Source organism: Ascaphus truei, chromosome 22, assembly GCF_040206685.1.
Source record: "Ascaphus truei isolate aAscTru1 chromosome 22, aAscTru1.hap1, whole genome shotgun sequence".
Classification (NCBI taxonomy): domain Eukaryota; kingdom Metazoa; phylum Chordata; class Amphibia; order Anura; family Ascaphidae; genus Ascaphus; species Ascaphus truei.
The window spans coordinates 20,261,071-20,282,825 of record NC_134504.1 but is presented as its reverse complement, the minus strand read 5'-3'; the positions used below and the strand labels follow the sequence as shown (position 1 = coordinate 20,282,825).

The following is a 21,755-nucleotide window of genomic DNA, read 5'->3' as shown; positions in this document are numbered from 1 at the left end:
GTCCCACTCCCTGATCCCGGCCTCTCAGTCAGGCGCATGTGCAGAAGGGGCGGGATTTGCACAAATAGCATGTGGCGGGCTCCTCCTTAGTGTCTCGGTTGGCTAAAACTGACAGAGCATAGTCGACCATGTGTATATGTATAGTACATAGTTACATAGTAGATGATGTTGAAAAAAGACATAGGTCCATCAAGTTCAACCTATGCTAAATTTAGACAACAGATACTTTATCCTATATCTATACTTACTTATTGATCCAGAGGAAGGCAAACACACAACCCCATTAGTACTGTGTGTATATAATGTTACTGTTAGTAACACTATAAAAATAATCGTTTGTTCTTTTATAGTTTTACGTAGTGCTTTAAAGAGACATTTTGAAGACACAGTCCCTGCCCCATGGAGCTTACAATCTATGTTTTTGGTGCCTGACGTTAAGGGAGATAAAGTGACTTCCCCAAAGTCATAAGGAGCCCCTCCCTCCCCCCTTGGACACTACCTAGCAATACATTAATGCCACCCCATCTGGCCCTGACACTGTAGTCCCTTTCCAAAGTTTCTGGGCTCCAGGCAACCAAAACACCCCTTCCAGGTGTCCTACACATATCAGTCCTCAGGGTGACGCGAACCAGAGCAATAGCAGATTGCTTCAGCACAGATTACCTCATTAGGGTAGCATAGGCTGCAGCTCCCTGGCGGGGAAAGTGGTCCCTTGCTATGGTAGACAAGAGTCCCCTGGAACTACACTTGGCCCCCCATCCTTCTTTGTATTTGGTTTGAAGCGTACCTTTCATTACTTCTTTTGGCTTGCTTTCACTGTTAAAGCCCATCCTGTTGAGTATCTCAGCAGCTCCTCCAAATGTAACCAGTTTTCCGCCACCCTCTGGGAGATCTGCCTATTACAGAGCGTCATGTGCTGGTTACCTGCTGATTCACAGAAGCTCTGAGGTTCCGCCGTTGCTAGTGGGAATAACAGGACAGGCTTTTGGGGTGATCACTGGTTCTCTCTCACTCTTGGTTCAGCACCTCCATCCCCTGCAGGCTCCAAGAGTGCTGGAGGCAATCCCTGCAGGAGAACACTCAGATACTCCTCCTGATTGTTCTCAAAGGCAGGAGTATATTTTGTAACTGGAACACGTTTTATTCTTTACTTCTTAATACAGTCAGCATCCACTGCATACACTCGGTACCCAGCCAAAGGGAGGGGATAGAAGGTGCCAGAGCCCTACACACACTCTTCTGTGGGAACAGTCTCTCTCAGGGGATAGACAACACTGAACTACATTTCTATGTGTGCAACCCCTTATATACCCTGGTGGAGTGTCGAAGGTCTGAGCCCAGGATTGGGCAGAACACAGGCCTGGTCCTGCCCCCCCCCCTGTCACTAAAGGGAGCTGCTTCGTTGAGGGGCAAAGCCGGATTGGGCCCAACACTGCCTTCACTGTACCAGGATTTACATGTAAGCCAAGGCAGGGTAGTAGCCCAAACCAGACATGGCTACATACCAATTAAGAAAGAACCTTTGCAAATCAGATATAATATGTATGAAAGAAAGACCTATCAAAGAATATACTGACACAATTGACACTGTATTGATAACGGATTTACTCATTACAATATAATTATCGTTGAATTTAATTTCTTACATATCACAAGATGAGTTTCCACTCCCAGCGTTACATGATGGATTTTCTTTTTTCTTGTTGGCAGGTTTTTCAGTGATTGTACCGGAGAGGTCAGAGATCAAGTCTGAGAAAGAAGAACCCAACTCTGAGGATCATCTGCCCCCAATAAAGAGTGACATAGTTACATTTGCTGTAGAGGGTGAGTGCCACAACATCCTTTTATGCAGACAATGGATAACTTGTTACAAGTTGTACGGTCACATTTAGGGAATATTAAGGTTAATTGCCTCATAAGAAATCCCTAGCAGGAAAAGGTAAGGATCGATTATCCAGCCACTCCGTCGAAAAAATGGTAGGCACTCACCAGCAAAAGGGGTTAAAAATCAACTTTAATGGACTACATAAAAAACAAAAAAACAGACAGCACAAACTACTCTCCCACGCGTTTCACGCCCAGTGTGGCGCTTTCTCAACTCCTACGGAGCGGCTGGATAATCGATCCTTACCTTTTCCTGTTGTTGCTTGAGAGGATCAGCTTTCACCACCGGATGTCCAAGGGAGACGCTTCTGGCAGCGTCAGGGCTGCATCTGGAAGGAAGGGGATCAAGGCGGTGTTCCCATCGTGAGTAGAGTGTACTCCACACCGGGCATAGCCGGGGCTAGGGAGACTGAGTGATCGTATATCACAACTATCTGTCCCCATTGTGTTAAGCCCTCCTTGTTACCCCTATTATTCTGCACTTACTCTGTTATTGTACAGCCCTTCAATCCACATGTTACGGTGTCAACTCCTGTGATAATACATTATTCATTATTGCTTTCTAAGGCATTTTGACCAAAACTCTTTTAGCTTGTACACGGTTTTTTTCTATGTTAAGAAATCCCTAGGCCTACTTATTATTCTGAAACAAGCCACATGCAGCAGAGTTACAGGAGCAATATGTCTCTCAAACAAGTACTACTGACCCGATAACGTTGTCATGAACTATGAGTAAGATGTAATATGTCTTCAACTATATTTGTCGATTTCTGCCTGAAGGGCTAGTAAAACATTTCTTTACGATGGGTATTATATTATAAGAATATCATAGAAAGTGAAATCACAAAGAAGAGACCCAAATCCCAGCTTTACATGATGATGGATTTACCTTTTCTTATTGCCAGGTTTTCCAGCGGTTGTACCGGAGCAGTTAGAGATTACATCAGAGAAAGAAGAACTGAGCACTGAGCATCATCTGACCTCAATAAAGACTGAAATAGATTCATTTTCTGTTGGTGGTAAGTAACCTTGTATCCTCACTTGTCTTCTATTCAATTTGTTTTACAAATGGACTGAAATGTCTATAATATTGAGGAAAATAACATTAAAGCATGGATACAATTATAAGCTGCATGTTGTATTAAAAAAACAAACACATGATTTGTCTAAGGTTATATTGAGAATATTATTATTCGTGTTTGAACATTGGTAGCACCATAAACTCCAACATGTTTTCAGCACTCAGGGGTAAGAATAGTCAAAAGTAAACGGAAACCTCGCTCAAACCCCAGATATGGATAGCGGCGTACCGCCTAGGAGTGCATAGGATAGATAGAGAGTAGGTGCACTTTGTTGTCTAGACAAGGTACACTGAGAAAGGTCCCTAATTATGGCGCACTGCAGACCAATTTTATAATATAATAAGGTCAAAGGTACAGCTGTATATTAACAGTTAAAATATAATTTATTAATAGACGTAATGTAATAGTAAAAATAGATATAAATCCTAATTAAGAGGAATACGATATATCTATGGAAGAAACCCCTCAAGATGGAAATCCAAATCTAGCTAGTGGTTAAGGCATCCTGAAAATTCAAGAATGCCTATATCCTAGGTGTAGATATCAAATGACTAGATAGTATCTCCTGTGTATGCTTATCATATCTCTGCTGCTTATATGTACAGAGCAGGATTAATACTCCCAGGGATATGGTGAATCAGATTGTAACCCCTGTTAAGCAGGTAGCTCAGTACTGGGGGAGTCTGAAGTTATATAGTCCTCAGTGTCATGGGAGAGGGGGTATGGTCCGGTATTAAAGGGGTTACACCCCATTTGGCCACCCCCTGCTCTCACCTGGGAGGCGAGGGTTAACTGGAATGATTTCCAGTACTGTAGTTAGTATGCCCCTGCTTCAGCACCAACTGTGTATCCCCCTGTGAATATGTATTTTTCCCATTTTCTGCATCAACACTTACACTGGGATCTATGCGGGAGGGAAAGGGTTAATGTTAATTTTGTGTTTATGACCCTTTGTCCGTTTTCCCACCTTTTCAGGCTCCATTTTGCAGTCTCTCCATAGGTCGCCATTACAGCCCATGTAACCCTATGGAGATTCCGGCAATTTGGGCCTGATATCGTAGAAGACCTGCAGGTGGCGCTCGAGAGGAGGAGCGGCGGTTACCCATTGAAAGTGAATGGAGTAATGCATTTCCATGGGGATTCCTGGAAGCCGACCTCCGGAGACGAGCTGGCAGCCAGCCAGACCAAAAAAACGCAAGAGTGGCAACATTGTCAAAAAAAGAGCTTTGATCGCGCAATTGGCGTGGGAACTAGGGCCTCGGTCAAGTTCATGGCTAATTGGCGTGGGAACTTTTGTTCTAGGGCACCCAGAAATAAAATTCCTTTTGCCCCAAGATGTTAGGAACCCCCTCACTTGACACCAACAGGGTCCGATAATTAATGGCGACGAGAAAGGGTCGCGCCGGCCAGGAGGGTCCTACCATTGACCGTAATGGCGGAGAAAGCCGCATGGCTTTCAAATGCTAAGTGTGAAACAGGGTGTAGGAGGACATGTGCAGAGGTACACAAGGGAGACTGTTTTAAGGTGAAATTAAAATAAGGCTTTATTGTGCCTGTCGCTTTAAACACATCAACAAAAAAAAACATATGAGAAATAGTGAGCCAAACAAAACCTGCTCCACTTTGGCATATATGTATCCTTATATTCCAGCCCTTTTTAACTGGGTGGCTACCCAAGCTGTTCATCAGCCCAAGTCATACAAGATATGTATATATAAACAAGTCATTGGTAAATAAAGTCTTATCTGTTTGCTGGGTTGCTGCCTTTTCTCTGGATAATCAGCATCCAGGTTTAGAAGTTTTATTTGTCAGCTCCAGAGATCTGTGTTCTCTCGGTCAGTCTCACCTGGGAGACTCAGGAACCTCTGCTCTGTCTCCTAGTTCAGCTCACATGTGAGCTAAGGAGTCTTTCTTCCTGTCTCAAAGGCAGGCTTTTTCTAACACCTCTAATCTGCCAGGTGCTGGTCAATTAACCAGCACACTGCTGGATTAGAGGCAAGTTTTCTGAACAGGGTAAGTCCCCTGTTACACAGGGTTAACTGAAAACCCAGAACTCCGGTACCGTGGGGACCCGAGGGTTGGGATTTGGCAAGGATGTAGACACTGCTCTGGAATGACTACATGGCAATTTCCAGCCCTCTCCCCTCAACCGGACGGAGTAGGGTTAACTGTTAAAAAGTGTGTGTTTCCCATTGACTTCAATGGTAGCGGAGGTTCCATTGAATCTTATGACCGCACCGGCCCTATTGATTCTAATGGAAGAAAGCTGCGTGGCTTTGAAACGGCTAAGTCCAAATGTGTGTAAAGTGTAAACCTATATCTCCGGTTCTGTGAGTACCAGAGGGCTGGGATTTTGGTTGCATGTAGTCACTGCTCCGGCATGTCTGCATGGCCATTTCCAGCCCTCTCCGATCAACCAGACGGAGTATGGGCAAATGTGAAAATTGTGATTTCCCCATTGACTTCTATGGCGAAGTTGCTCCATTGAAAGCCTATAGCAGTGGAGCCCATTGATTTGAATGGAAGAGTGAAATGCAGTGATTTATTTTAGCTTATAGTGGAGAATCCTACATTAAAGTTAATAGGGGATTTTAACTTGTTTTTTGTATCTCCGGTCCTGGGTGTCGTGGAAGTCTGATATTTGGCCACTATGGCAAGGGTCCTCCGGCATGAGGACCTGGCAAATTTCAGCCCGCTCAGACCCACAGAACGAATTATTTTAATATGTGTCGATATTAAAGAATGTAATGTTTTGCAAGGCTGGTATAAAAGCCTGGGAAAGTTACTGGCTCTGCTTTATGTTAATGCTCAGGAGGATGACCCTTTGTCTACAACAGCCCCCTGATCAAAGGTAAAACCCCTCTGATTGTGTACAATAGGGCGGAGAAAAGCAGAGCTTGAGTGGTCTTTAAGTGTTGTAATTCACACCTAGAGACAAAGGTTTTCCTGTTCCAGGCAGACCTTGAGGCGCCTAGCCTTTTGGGAGGGGGCTGGGGAAATGAGCCCCTGATTAGAATAATGCACACCCAGTGGGCAGGTACTGTATTACTTTGCCTCTCAAGTGAGGTGGCAAGGAGGGATTGGGTGCAGATAATTGTCATCCAATGTGTTGCACCTCATGTTAGGGTATGGGGCTGAAACTCCATACAAACGAGTGTAAGCTCTATGCCCAGTATCTTTCATGATGTCTTCATTTGTATCCTGTATTGCTGAATGAATTGCCAATCTTGTACCTGATTGCTTCATTATCCAACCCCTAAGTAAGTGCGATATTTTGTCTGTTATTTGTACCATCTTGTGTGTTCACCTTCTTTAAGGAATAAACTATATTTATTATATCTAAGTCGTGTTCAATTCAAGCCAGATATTTGGTGTGTATTATAACCTATCACTAGCTACCGTGACACTCAGATGGAGGACTTGATAGTCCCTTGGTTAGATTAATATCTACTTAGTTTTGTAACCTCCTAAGTATCTCCTTACCCAAACGGAAATAGTCAGTTTGCTAATGATTTATTAGAGTAGTTAGACAGAGCAGTTTAAGGAAATGCAGGTGGTTGTCTATATAAGCATGATTTCATCATATCTTGTGTGTCAGCATATAGTGTATAGATCAGTGAAACCATGTTCTCATACACTTAGTGCAGAGTCCAAAAATGTGATCTGCGCATGCACAGTATGTTCCGTATCGGATGTCTTGCGCAATAATGTAGTTGTGCTCACAGATGCCGTTCCTGAACGAAATATAGGTAGAGAGCCCTTTCTCCTAATTGTGAGTGTCAATCAAGTGAGAGCTTTATGGTATTACAGTTGATATAATACATACACCATATTAAGCTGTAGGGACTCCCAAAGTTCTATATAGTGTCAGGTTGGTGAGTTCCAATAAATCTACAGAGTCATGATTTTAATACATACAGTAGAGATTCATAAAATAGGGTTAGGTCAAAATAGAACAGACTGACTCCTGTCCCTGTTTAGTTTATACTTGTAAGACATCTTGTTACGCTGTTAGCACTTCGTACACTGTTCCGTCGTCAGTGGAGAATTAGCCTACAGCAGAATTACTTTCAGTGTTATGCTGTATAGTCAGGGAACAGATCGTAAATGCCTCTATATCAGTAAAGAGGTTTAGTCATTCAGCGGAATGTTACTGCATACATAATGTTGCTAACACATAAGGAATGATGATTAGTACTGGCTACGTTGCCGAGATAGTATAAAGCAATAGGATCTAACTAGTTATACATGGGATGCCCAAATGGAGGGAACTTTTAAACTTTGTGCAACCTTGTCGGCTAAGACTCGACGTATGTTGCGTCTACTCGCTCGGGGACCCCGGAAGAAGTCGCGAGTAGAGCGACGAAACGTACGTCGGGTCTTTGCCGACATGGTTGCACAAAGTTTGAAAGTTCCCTCCATTTGGGCATCCTATGTATAACTAGTTAGATCCTATTGCTTTATACTATCTCGGCAACGTAGCCAGTACTAATCATCATTCCTTATGTGTTACCAACATTATGTATGCAGTAACATTCCGCTGAATGACTAAACCTCTTTACTGATATACTGCTGCGGCCAAGTTTATTCGAGCATTTGCCCGTTCTTGGCCGCAGCAGTAGCCTGGCGCGCGCCCGAGGGTGACGGGCGCGCGCCGAAGCAGCGGAAGAGCGCCCTCCGATCGGGGCGCTCTCCCTACCGCTGCCGGGTCCGCCGGGTCCCCCGGAACCCCCTGCCGCCGTCCCGCGATCGCGGGACACCAGGGCTCCCTCGGGGAGCCCTGGACGCGCGTGCAGGGGGGCGCACGCTCCCGAAGACGCGTGACCGCGCGTCTATGACGCGCGGCACGCCGAGGGGCGGCCACTAGCAAGCCGGGAAATCTCCCGGCTTGCGGATCTGGCCGCAGTGTAATAAAATGTGTCGCCAGTGTAGAGGCATTTGCGATCTGTTCCCTGACTATACAGCATACTGCTGCGACACACTTTATTCGAGCAAATGACCAGTTTGTACCTGGCAGATACCTGGAATGCGCCGCTCCTCACCTCTGACAAGCCCCGTTGCGTTTGCCTTCCCAGCCACGGTTCATGCCTGGCTGACGGGGGCCTGATCTGTTAAATGATAATGATCAGGATTTAATAGGCTGCAATGCTTCGCGTGTCCACCAGATGGCATAAATTCATGAATTGTAATGCAGTATATATATACAGTACTGTATATACACAGTATATATATATATATATATATACTATATAACAACAACCCTTATAACCCCTAACATACAGTACTGTACACATACAGTACTGTATATGCACATACATAAATGATACTACTGTATGGGCGGCGGGGGCGAGATGTGTTTGCAGCAGAGAAAGATCCGCTGCTCTCTCTGCGCAAACATCGTCACATTAAAAATTATTTTAAATACATTTTTATTGATAGTGTAGATGTGCAGGGGGTCTCCGGAGCTGAACCACACTGGTTTCAGGTCGGGGGACCCCCTGCTCCCCGAGATACAGCCCCCTTTATGAGGTGCCGGTATCCCTCTGCTTGGTTTAAAGGTCCCGATCACGTGATCGCGGCCTGTAAACCAAGCAGAGCAGAGGGATACCGGCACCCCCTAAAGGGGCCTGTATCTCGGGGAGCAGGGGGTCCCCAGACCTGAAACCAGTGCGGTTCTGCTCCGGAGACCCTCTGCACATGTACAGTATAAATAAAACACATATATAAATAAACACTCGTTCTTTACCTTAGCGGCTATGCGCTATGGTAAAGAAGCAGCATTTCTGTATTTTAATAATATTGTACAGTGAGCAGGGGGTTCCCTGAGCCAGAAATTAATGCTCAGGGACCCCCCCTGCTCCTGCTCAATATTATTAAAAATACAGAAATGCTGCTTCATTACCATAGCGGATAACCGCTAAGGCAATGACGGGGTTAACCCACCGTGCCCGCTTTATTGTGGGTAGTGGGGATGGGTGAGGGGGGTATTTGGCCCTTGGTGTGAGTTTAGGACTTGCGGGGGGGTTGCGGGTGCACTTAACCCCTTCACGACCGTAGCAGTTAATACCGCTACGGTCATGAAGGGGTTAAGCCCTCCCGCTACCCCCCGGCAAGCCCTAAACAAGCACCGTTGGGGCTAATACCCCATTCACCCACCCCCGCTACCCACAATAAAAAAAAACTCACACACAGCAGCCGCCAAAAAAAAAAAAAAAATCTAAATAAATAAATGACAATAAATACATTTGAAATACATTTTTATTGATAGTGTAGATGTGCAGAGGGTCTCCGGAGCTGAACCGCGTTGGTTTCAGGTCTGGGGACCCCCTGCTCCCCGAGATACAGCCCCCTTTATGAGGTGCCGATTTATCCTTTTACATACAGGGTTCATAACGCAGCCCCACGCTAGTCCCCGGTGGGCTGGCAGGGCACCTGGACAGACCTACAGTTTACCAGCAGCCCTTTTCACACAGGTTCTGGAGGCCTGCTGGTGGATCCTGCCAGCACCATGGCACCCAGGTGGTCTCCTTGGGTCACCGTGGGCCACAATTGGGTCCCCACAGTAGGCCCAAGGATGTCTGGGAGTCCCGGGTCAAACCCAGAGGTGTCTGCGGGGCCTCGGGTGGTTCCCTCGGGGGTCTGGGGAACTCACGGGTGCGCACTACGGGTACGTGGTGCCCCCACAGAAGTGGGACCACACATCATCATCCCTGCACCTACGGGTCGGCGGTGCCCCCACAGAAGTGGGACCACACATCGTCATCCCCGCAGACTACGGGTCCGCGGTGCCCCCACAGAAGTGGGACCACACATCATCATCCCCGCATGTGTCACCCGTGGAACCACCAGCCTGATACCCTTGGGATACCCGAGAATACCCGGAGGTGGTCTCCAGAGGTCCCACGCAAAACCACGGAACTAACCCTGAATGTAAAAAAAATAAACCTGGCCTATACATTCAATACATACACCCTCCCCCCCAACACCTACAGTACAATAATGTGCAAAATAACTATTATCCAGATATGGATAATAGATTAATTGCCCATTATTAAAAACATTAACTAGCATATACAAATAAATAAAGTACTACTGACCTCATCAATACGAAGTGTCCATCGCCAGCTCCTTCCTTCCTTCTCTTGCCCACACAAGACATAGCCAATACCAAGCCAATACATTGCAAGTACATTCAGATATCAATTAACCCCTTAAACACCTTATCGGATAATAACGCAAAGGTAATTAAGGGGTTAAGCCACACAGGCACGATACCCACCCTTCACCCATGAATTTGTACTGTGGCTTCATCATGCAACTATATATACTGTATATATAGAAAGAGAGAGAGAGAGAGAGAGAGAGAGAGAGAGAGAGAGAGAGAGATACAGTATATATATATATATATACACACACGTTATATAGACACCCATGATGAACCAATATACAGTACAAATAAATGTAGAAGGGTTATCAAAAGCATACTGCCCTACAACCAAACACTTCTCCATACAGACACTACATTAAAATCAATTTCCTTTAAAAATCCTAACTGATCTCACAATCTACTGTATATCATCACAAACCAATGAAAAACCTCACATTCCAATATATATGATGCATAAAATCTATGCACCATATACATTCTGCAAATGAATCAACCAAGTAAACAAAAATCAAAAGCCAATACATTGCAATTACATTCAGATATCAATTAACCCCTTAAACACCTTATCAGATAATAACCGCAAAGGTGATTAAGGGGTTAAGCCACACAGGCCCGATACCCACCCTTCACCCATGAATTTGTACTGTGGCTTCATCATGCAACTATATATATATATATATATATATATATATATATATATATATATATATATATATATATATATATATACACTGTATATATATATACACAGAGAAATATATATATATATATATATTATATATATATATATATATACACAGAGAAATATATATATATATATATATATATATATATATATATATATATACAGTATATATATATATACACAGTATATATATATACACACGATGAACCAATATACAAATAAATGTAGAAGGGTTATCAAAAGCACTGTCCTACAACCAAACACTTCTCCATACATACACACTAAATTAAAATCAATTTCCTTTAATATTCATAACTGATCTCTCAATCTAAATCATCACTAAACCTCTGAAAAGCCATTTAAACAACTTACATTCCAATATAAATGATGCCTAAATATCTATGCACCATATACATTCTGCAAATTAATCAACCAAGTAAACAAAAATCAATTAGCAATCATTATTTACATCCCTAAACAATTCACACTAGATCCCGAACAATAAAACCATTAACAAATTCACGCCTAGAGCAGAACAATTAAGCCTTTGAAAAAATATACAACCAAGCCTATCCCTGACCTTCCTCAAACACACAATACAATACCAAGGAATACATCTATCTAATTTTAAAATACTTTAAACTCACAATAAAGCATACAGTAGCAGCATACACAAAATAATTTAAAACACATCTAATCCAGCTTTTAAAACAACATCATTTCTTACCCTGTACTGTACTGTATGTATATATCTCTCTAGACATATATACATACATACATAGAGTGGCAAGAAATGATATACCACAAAAAAAAAAATACACATGTTAAAAAACCGTTTGAAAAAATTAACAAGTTAAATAAAATACATTTTTTTACTGTAGTTCACTTACCATTACTTGCCCCCACCGACTCCCGTTGCGCAGCTTACTCACGAACCAATCCACGATCAGGAACCCATAAAATAAAAAACCATAAAATAATAAACATTAAACTAAAAATCCAAATCAATCCACGGGTCTTCTATTTGTAATCCATCTTCATCTGTGTTCTTCTTTCTTCTATCTCCTTCCAGCGGGGCAGGGTCTTCTCCCCGTCTGCGGCCACGCCCTGGTCTTCTTTCTTGGCCGGAGGTCCTTCCTCCGCGGCGTCTGGCTTCAAAATGAGACGACATAGGCTTTTAAAGGCCTATGACGTCACATTTTGCGTCATGGTTCCCACGGTCCTGATTGGGCCGTGAAAACCATGTGTTTTGGCCGACAAAAAAAAATGATGACGTCACTTAAAGGGAATGAAAGCACAGCCAATCAGAATGGCTTTGCTTCAATTGCCTTTAAGATGACGTCATGAAAAGGCACATGGCCGTGCACACATGGTACTAGAGCCAATCAGAGCGTGGGAACTTTAGCCCTACTCTGATTGGCTCTGGTATACCATGTGTCAGGGGCTTGGGGGAGAAAGGATGTGACGTCATTAAAAACCTGTCACGTGGTACGGTAGCCAATCAGAGCGTGGGAACTCCATCCCGGTCCGGTGATCTGTAGACTTGCGACGAACTCTCGCGGTTTTATGACGTCACAGACCCGGAAGTGTTCGACCAAGACGCCAAACAGCGTGCGCTCCGCTGCTTCGTTGCAAATCAGACCTGTGCAGTGACGGGCATTGCGCACCTAAACGGAGATCAATCTGGACTGCTGTTCACCTAACGTGAGACTGTACTAGCCTTACCCCAAGGCGAGGGGCTGAATTACCAGCGATTGGAGTGGAGATTATCCAGGACCTACACCGAGGCTGTTGGAGTGAGAAGGAGAGAGCCACGAGACCATCACGGGCGTCCGTTGGTGTTTGGGTAATAATAACCCTGAAATGCTTGTTTATTTTATTTAAATGTACGCACAATACTTACCTCCTTATTTTGGTTACTAAAGATATCATTTAATGCACTATGAGCGTTGTGCGCTGTGTTTTTTGTATTTTTGTTTTTTTGTTTAAGGGGTTAATTGATATCTGAATGTAATTGCAATGTATTGGCTTTTGATTTTTGTTTACTTGGTTGATTCATTTGCAGAATGTATATGGTGCATAGATTTTATGCATCATATATATTGGAATGTGAGGTTTTTCATTGGTTTGTGATGATATACAGTAGATTGTGAGATCAGTTAGGATTTTTAAAGGAAATTGATTTTAATGTAGTGTCTGTATGGAGAAGTGTTTGGTTGTAGGGCAGTATGCTTTTGATAACCCTTCTACATTTATTTGTACTGTATATTGGTTTATCATGGGTGTGTATATAACGTGTGTATATATATATATATATACTGTATATATATATATATATATATACTGTATATATATCTCTCTCTCTCTCTCTTTCTCTCTGTCTCTCTGTATATATATACAGTACATATATATAGTTGCATGATGAAGCCACAGTACAAATTCATGGGTGAAGGGTGGGTATCGTGCCTGTGTGGCTTAACCCCTTAATTACCTTTGCGGTTATTATCCGATAAGGTGTTTAAGGGGTTAATTGATATCTGAATGTACTTGCAATGTATTGGCTTGGTATTGGCTATGTCTTGTGTGGGCAAGAGAAGGAAGGAAGGCGCTGGCGAAGGACACTTCGTATTGATGAGGTCAGTAGTACTTTATTTATTTGTATATGCTAGTTAATGTTTTTAATAATGGGCAATTAATCTATTATCCATATCTGGATAATAGTTATTTTGCACATTATTGTACTGTAGGTGTTGGGGGGGAGGGTGTATGTATTGAATGTATAGGCCAGGTTTATTTTTTTTACATTCAGGGTTAGTTCCGTGGTTTTGCGTGGGACCTCTGGAGACCACCTCCGGGTATTCTCGGGTATCCCAAGGGTATCAGGCTGGTGGTTCCACGGGTGACACATGCGGGGATGATGATGTGTGGTCCCACTTCTGTGGGGGCACCGCGGACCCGTAGTCTTCGGGGATGACGATGTGTGGTCCCACTTCTGTGGGGGCACCGCTGACCCGTAGGTGCAGGGATGATGATGTGTGGTCTCACTTCTGTGGGGGCACCACGGACCCGTAGTGCGCACCCATGAGTTCCCCAGACCCCCGAGGGAACCACCCGAGGCCCCGCAGACACCTGTGGGTTTGACCCGGGGCTCCCAGACATTGTATTGTATTGTATTGTATGTCTTTATTTCTCAAGATCGAGAGATTGCTGATCAATTTGGAACTTGAATTATTTCCACTGGATATTGTATGTCTTTATTGTATTGTATGTCTTTATTTATATAGCGCCATTAGTGTACACTGGCGACACACTTTATTCGAGCTTGGCTAGTCCCACGAATTCGGGTATACCCGGGTGTATTGAGGTTTGTGACTGTTTTCTGCCCGAGTACATTGAGTTATTTTCCAAGCAGGGATTGAAGCATTTTTTTCCCGCTGGCTGCAAAACTGCACAGTATATATATATAAACTGCATTACAATTCATGAATTTATGCCATCTGGTAGACACGCGAAGCATTGCAGCCTATTACATCCTAATCATTATCATTTAACAGATCAGCCGCCCATCAGCCAGGCATGAACCCAGGCTGGGAAGGCAAATGCAACGGGGCTTGTCAGAGGTGAGGAGCGGCGCATTCCAGGTATCTGCCAGGTACATACCGGGTATTTGCTCGAATAAAGTGTGTCGGTGCAGTACATAGCGCTTCACAGTAGTAATACATGTGGTAATCAAATAAATAACAGATAATATAAATAACAGATCATGGGAATAAGTGCTTTAGACATAAAAGTAACATTTCGGAAGAGGAGTCCCTGCCCCGAGGAGCTTACAGTCTAATTGGTAGGTAGAACGTACAGAGACAGTAGGAGGGAGTTCTGGTAAGTGCGTCTGCAGAGGGCCAAGCTTTATGTATCGTGTTCAGAATATCCACAGTGCTATTCATATGCTTCTTTAAGCAAGTGTGTCTTAAGGTGGGTCTTAAAGGTGGATAGAGAGGGTGCTAGTCGGGTACTGAGGGGAAGGGCATTTCAGAGGTGTCGGGCAGAAAGTGAGAAAGGTTTAAGGCGGGAGAGGGCTTTAGATACAAAGGGGGTAGAAAGAAGACATCCTTGAGAAGAACGCAAGAGTCTGGATGGTGCATAACGAGAAATTAGGGATGAGATGTAAGGAGGGGCAGAAGAGTGTAAAGCTTTAAAAGTGAGGAGAAGAATGGAATGTGAGATGCGGGATTTGATCGGAAGCCAGGAGAGGGATTTCATGAGGGGAGATGCTGAGACAGATCTAGGAAAGAGTAGAGTGATTCTGGCAGCAGCGTTTAGGATAGATTGTAGGGGAGACAGGTGAGAGGCAGGAAGGCCGGACAGCAGGAGATTACAGTAATCAAGACGGGAGAGAATGAGGGCCTGAGTCAGAGTTTTAGCAGTCGAGCAACAGAGGAAAGGGCGTATCTTTGTTATATTGCGGAGGAAAAAGCGACAAGTTTTAGAAATGTTTTGAATGTGAGGGGCGAATGTGAGAGAGGAGTCGAGTGTGACCCCTAGGCAGCGTGCTTGGGCTACTGGGTGAATGATTGTAGTTCCAACAGTAATGTGGAAGGAGGTAGTAGGGCCAGGTTTGGGAGGAAGTATGAGGAGCTCTGTTTTAGCCATGTTGAGTTTAAGGCGGCGGAGGGCCATCCAGGATGATATAGCAGAGAGACATTCAGAAACTTTGGTTTGTACAGCAGGTGTAAGGACAGGTGTTGAAAAGTATATTTGTGTGTCGTCGGCATAGAGGTGATAATTAAACCCAAAAGATGTTATTAGGTCACCTAGAGAGAGTGTGTACAGAGAAAAGAGAAGAGGTCCCAGGACAGAGCCCTGGGGTACCCCCACAGAGAGATCAATAGAGGAGGAGGAGGAGGTGTTAGCAGAAGAGACACTGAAAGTACGATGGGAGAGGTAGGATGAGATCCAGGATAGAGCTTTGTTCCGAATACCTAGAGTATGGAGAATGTGGAGGAGAAGAGGGTGGTCCACTGTGTCAAATGCTGCAGAGAGGTCGAGTAATATGAGCAGAGTGTAATGACATCTGTCTTTGGCAGCATGGAGGTCGTCAGTTATTTTAGTGAGGGCTGTTTCGGTGGAGTGAGCAGAGCGGAAGCCAGATTGTAGAGGGTCTAGGAGAGAATAGGTGTTGAGAAAATGGAGCAAGTGAGAGAATACAAGACGTTCAAGGAGTTTAGAGGCAAAAGGCAGGAGGGAGACAGGTCAATAGTTAGAAAGACAGGTAGGGTCAAGCTTGTTGTTCTTGAGTAATGGTATGACTGTTGCATGTTTGAAGGAGGATGGAAAGGTTCCAGAGCAGAGGGAGGAGTTAAAAATGTGTGTGAGCGTAGGGATTATAGTAGGAGCTAGAGGTTTTAGGAGATGGGAGGGAATGGGGTCAAGAGGGCAAGTGGTAGAGGGAGAGGAGGCGATCAACAGCGACACATCCTCCTCTGAGACAGTGGAAAAAGAGTCAAGGAAGGCAGGAGGAGAGTTAGGAAGAGGTGTAGGATGGGAGGAAGAAACAGAGGGGATGTTCTGCCGTATGGATTCCACCTTTTCCTTAAAATAGTCAGCAAAGTCCTGAGCGGAGATGGAGGAAGGAGAGGCAGCTGAGGGTGGTTTGAGTAGAGTATCAAAGACAGAGAACAGTCGGCGTGGGTTAGACTTGTGCATATTGATTAGTGCAGAAAAATAGGCTTGTTTAGCTTGCGAGAGGGCAGAGTTGAAACAGGATAGCATAAATTTGTAGTGAAGGAAGTCTGCGAGAGTGTGAGACTTCCTCCAGAGGCGTTCAGAGGAACGAGTGGAGGAACGCAGCATCCGCGTGTGGGAATTTAGCCATGGTCTAGGGTTAGAAGGGCGAGTGCGGCAGAGAGAAAGCGGGGCATGTAGATCAAGAGACGAGGACAAGGCAGAGTTGTAGTTCCTGACCAGGTTGTCAGGGTCTGTAGCAGAGCTGAGAGAGGAGAGGGTGGAGCTTAAAGTGGACTCAAAGTCAGGTAAGTGAATAGAGCGCAGGTTTCTGCAGAACCGGGGGGTAGATGGAGGTGGAGAAGGGGAGAAGCGAGATAGAGAGAATGAGATGAGGTGATGGTCAGAGAGAGGAAAAGGGGAAATGGAGAAATCAGAGAGAGAAAAGTTTTTAGTGAAAACCAGGTCTAAGTAGTGGCCATCCTTGTGGGTGCTGGCTGCAGTCCACTGTTGAAGGCCAAAAGAAGAGGTTAGAGAAAGAAAGCGGGAAGCCCAAGGGAGAGAGGGGTCATCAATGTGGCAATTGAAGTCCCCAAGGAGAAGAACAGGGGAGTCTGAGGAGAGAAAGAAAGAGAGCCAGGATTCAAAGTGAGAGAGAAAGTTAGAAGGGGAATGAGTAGAGGTAGGTGGGCGATAGATGACCGCCACATGGACCGGGAGAGGAGAGAAGATCTGGACAGTGTGAGCCTCAAAGGAGGGAAAAGCAAGAGAGGGGGGAATAGGAAGGGTTCGGTAACGGCAGAGAGAGGAGAGCAGGAGCCCCACGCTTCCACCCCTGCCATCAGGGCGCGGAGTGTGGGAGAAGGAAAGGCCACCGTAGGAGAGGGCAGCTTCCAGAGCAGAGTCAGACTGAGTGAGCCAGGTCTCAGTTATAGCAAAGAGAAGCAGGGAGTGAGAAAGAAAGAAGTCATGCACAGAGAGGAACTTGTTAGAAAGGGAGAGAGGAGGGAGGGTGGCAGGGGATGGGTATGAGGTTGGAGGGGTTAACACCAGGAGTAGAGATTGCATTTGGCAGGCGAGGACGAGAGCAAGTAGAAATAAGGCAGAGACCAGGATTGGGAGAGATATCCCCAGAAGCAAGGAGGAGAAGCATGGATAGAAAGAGAATGTGTGAGGAGGATTTGTAGGGGTGTGTTTTAGTGCAGGGGATATAGCTGTGTGGTGTCAGAGGACGCAGGTAAGAAAGGAGTTCATGTGAACAGAGAAGTGGTGAAGAAAGGAGAGATGGAGATATATGAATGGAGTTAGAGACATACTGAGGCTGGTAAAAAGAAGTGCATAATTTGAGAAGAAGTGAAGTCACTGCAAATATAAATGGTAAAGTCAGCATCACAGCAGTAATGATGCAGTCTGGTATTGATGATATCCTCCTTTCCAGCGTAGGTCAAATGCAGGAATCAGGGCCAGATGGGGTGTCCACTTCTTCCTCACTTCTTTTGAACTTCAGTTGTTCAGTCGTCTTGCCACTTATAATGGGCCACTTGGATATGAGCTGCAAGCAGACTAGCTGTTCTGACTGGGTTTATATAGGCCTAAAAAGTCACCTAAGATTGTTTCAGTTGCATATACTGAAATACACACAGCAAAGAGTTTAAGCAGACAGGATTCAGATATGGGATATTACCTAAGATTGTTTCAGTTGCATATACTGAAATACACACAGCAAAGAGTTGAAGCAGACAGGATTCAGATATGGGATATTACCTAAGATTGTTTCAGTTGCATATACTGAAATACACACAGCAAAGAGTTGAAGCAGACAGTATTCAGATATGGGATATTACCTAAGATTGTTTCAGTTGCATATACTGAAATACACACAGCAAAGAGTTGAAGCAGACAGGATTCAGATATGGGATATTACCTGAGGAGAGAAGATGATTTTTGTTAGGGTAAGGGGCCCTTCCTTTTAAACTTCAGTTGTTCAGTCGTCTTGCCACTTATAATGGGCCACTTGTGGCCCACGGTGACCCAAGGAGACCACCTGGGTGCCATGGTGCTGGCAGGATCCACCAGCAGGCCTCCAGAACCTGTGTAAAAAGGGCTGCTGGTAAACTGTAGGTCTGTCCAGGTGCCCTGCCAGCCCACCGGAGACTAGCGTGGGGCTGCGTTATGAACCCTGTATGTAAATGGATAAATCTTGTATTTATGGGGGGGGCACAGGGGGTGGGTAATGTATTTAATAAATATAATGCTGTTTATTGTGGGTCATTGTACTGTTTTTATTGTGGGTACTGGGGGTGGGGTGTTTCCCCAACGGTATGTGGGTAGGCCTCCCTTGTGGGTACTGACTGGGTGGTTAGGCCTCACGGGGGGGGGGGTAGTGTGGGAGGGTATGTAGGCATCCCGAGTTGTGGGTGAGGGTGGGTTAACCCCTTCATGACTGTAGCGGTTAATAACCGCTATGGTGATTAAGGGGTTAGGGGACATTACTTTGGATTTTTAAATTTTTGTCTCTGTTTTGCAGAAGCGGAGGGGCCATGGCCAGGATGGGGGGGGGTAATGGTATGTGGGTAGGGGGTGAGGGTGGTTAGACCTCACAGTATGCACATTGGGTCCCCCCCCCCCCACATTTACATACACTGCACTGACAGCAATGCAGGGAGGGAGATTTACTGTAACAGAAACATCTCTCTGCCTTCAGTGTAATCTGTTTAAAGCCCCCTCCCCCCTAATGTATGTTTCTGTTAAATCTCTCTGCCTTCAGTGTAATCTGTCTAACAGAAACATTAGGGGGGAGGGGGCTTTAAATCTCTCTGCCTTCAGTGTAATCTGTTTAACAGAAACATTAGGGGGGAGGGGGCTTTAAATCTCTCTGCCTTCAGTGTAATCTGTTTAACAGAAACATTAGGGGGGAGGGGGCTTTAAATCTCTCTGCCTTCAGTGTAATCTGTTTAACAGAAACATTAGGGGGGAGGGGGCTTTAAACAGATTACACTGAAGGCAGGGAGATACAGGGGATGTACTGTATTGTTCATCATGTATGTTGGTTATTGCAATGCTGTGTATAATGTATAAGGTTTTTTACAATTAGATAGATGTAATCCTTGGTATTGTAAGGTTTAGCTTTGGTTTTAAATTGTGTTTTCTGGTTGGTACTTACAGTATATATTGATTTTTGTTTACTTGATTGGTTAAAATAGTTGACTTGTTTGGAAGTGTTTGTATTTACTGGTACAGTAGCTTGCAATTATATTGTTAACATTCATTTGCAGAATGTATATGGTGCATAGATTTTATGCATCATTTATACAATGTAAATGCAATGTACTGTGTGGATTGGAATGTTATGTTTTATATTGTAAGATCAGTTAGGATTATTAAATGGATTATTATTATTGTCTGTATAGAGAAGCGTTATTTGTAGGACAGTATGATTTTGATAACCATTCTACATGTATTTGTATATTGGTTCATCATGTGTACAGTATATACTGTAATTAATAAATAAATCTAAATAAATAAATAAATACATGAAGAGAAATAAATATATACTGTATATATATACTGTATATATATACAGTATATATATAATAACAATCCCTATACATATACAGTATATACTGTGTATATATATATATATACTGTATACATATATATATATATATGAAAATATAACTGTATGCTCATCTGCATGTCCTAGGCAGGTCTGCAACCCCGCCTTTCCCCATTATCACCCAGCATACAGCACTTCCACTGCAGCAAGGGATTCTAGGAAATGACATGCAAATGAGCACACAGTGTCACTTTTTGCCTCAATAACCATTTTTAACATGGTTCCCTATAGGCTTGAGCTTGCTGCATGGTCACAGCTTTGAGCACAGCCAGGGTTAAGGTGCATATATATATGTGCATACTGTATGTATGTATACAGTATATATATACACAGTATATACTGTATATGTATAGGGATTGTTATTATATATATACTGTATATATATATACAGTATATATATACAGTATATATTTATTTCTCTTCATGTATTTATTTATATATTTAGATTTATTTATTAATTGTGGGGCTGCTGTGCGTGAATTTTTTTTATTGGGGGTAGCGGGGGTGAGGGGGGTGTTTGGCCCTTGGTGTGAGTTTAGGACTTGCAGCAGCAGCACAATTAATAAATAAATCTAAATAAATAAATAAATAAATGAATATAAATAAATACATTTAAAATACATTTTTATTGATAGTGTAGATGTGCAGAGGGTCTCCGGAGCTGAACCGCGTTGGTTTAAGGTCTGGGGACCCCCTGCTCCCCAAGATACAGGCCCCTTTAGGGGGTGCCGGTATCCCTCTGCTCTGCTTGGTTTACAGGCCGCGATCACGTGATCGGGCCCTTTAAACCAAGCAGAGGGATACCGGCACCTCATAAAGGGGGCTGTATCTCGGGGACCAGGGGGTCCCTAGACCTGAAACCAACGCGGTTCAGCTCCGGAGACCCCCTGCACATCTACACTATCAATAAAAATGTATTTCAAATGTATTTATTGTCATTTATTTATTTATTTAGATTTATTTATTTATTTTTTGGCGGCTGCTGTGTGTGAGTTTTTTTTTATTGTGGGTAGCGGGGGTGGGTGAATGGGGTATTAGCCCCAATGGTGCTTGTTTAGGGCTTGCGGGGGGGTAGCGGGAGGGCTTAACCCCTTCATGACCGTAGCGGTATTAACTGCTAGGGTCGTGAAGGGGTTAAGTGCACCCGCAACCCCCCCGCAAGTCCTAAACTCACACCAAGGGCCAAATACCCCCCTCACCCATCCCCACTACCCACAATAAAGCGGGCACGGTGGGTTAACCCCGTCATTGCCTTAGCGGTTATCCGCTATGGTAATGAAGCAGCATTTCTGTATTTTTAATAATATTGAGCAGGAGCAGGGGGGGTCCCTGAGCATTAATTTCTGGCTCAGGGAACCCCCTGCTCACTGTACAATATTATTAAAATACAGAAATGCTGCTTATTTACCATAGCGCATAGCCGCTAAGGTAAAGAACGAGTGTTTATTTATATATGTGTTTTATTTATACTGTACATGTGCAGAGGGTCTCCGGAGCAGAACCGCACTGGTTTCAGGTCTGGGGACCCCCTGCTCCCCGAGATACAGGCCCCTTTAGGGGGTGCCGGTATCCCTCTGCTCTGCTTGGTTTACAGGCCGC

The 21,755-nt window shown here is 44.1% G+C and overlaps 1 protein-coding gene across 4 annotated transcripts in view; it reads left to right on the top strand.

Annotated features, from left to right (window-relative positions):
* The window catches only part of LOC142472489 (uncharacterized), a 377,773-nt gene that overhangs the window by 166,512 nt on the left and 189,506 nt on the right, over positions 1–21,755 (top strand). For all 4 annotated transcript variants that reach the window (XM_075579536.1, XM_075579535.1, XM_075579537.1 and 1 more), the window contains 2 exons: positions 1,711–1,824; positions 2,790–2,903. In XM_075579536.1, the coding sequence (XP_075435651.1) occupies positions 1,711–1,824; positions 2,790–2,903 (228 nt within the window). The remainder of the gene's footprint in view (positions 1–1,710; positions 1,825–2,789; positions 2,904–21,755) is intronic.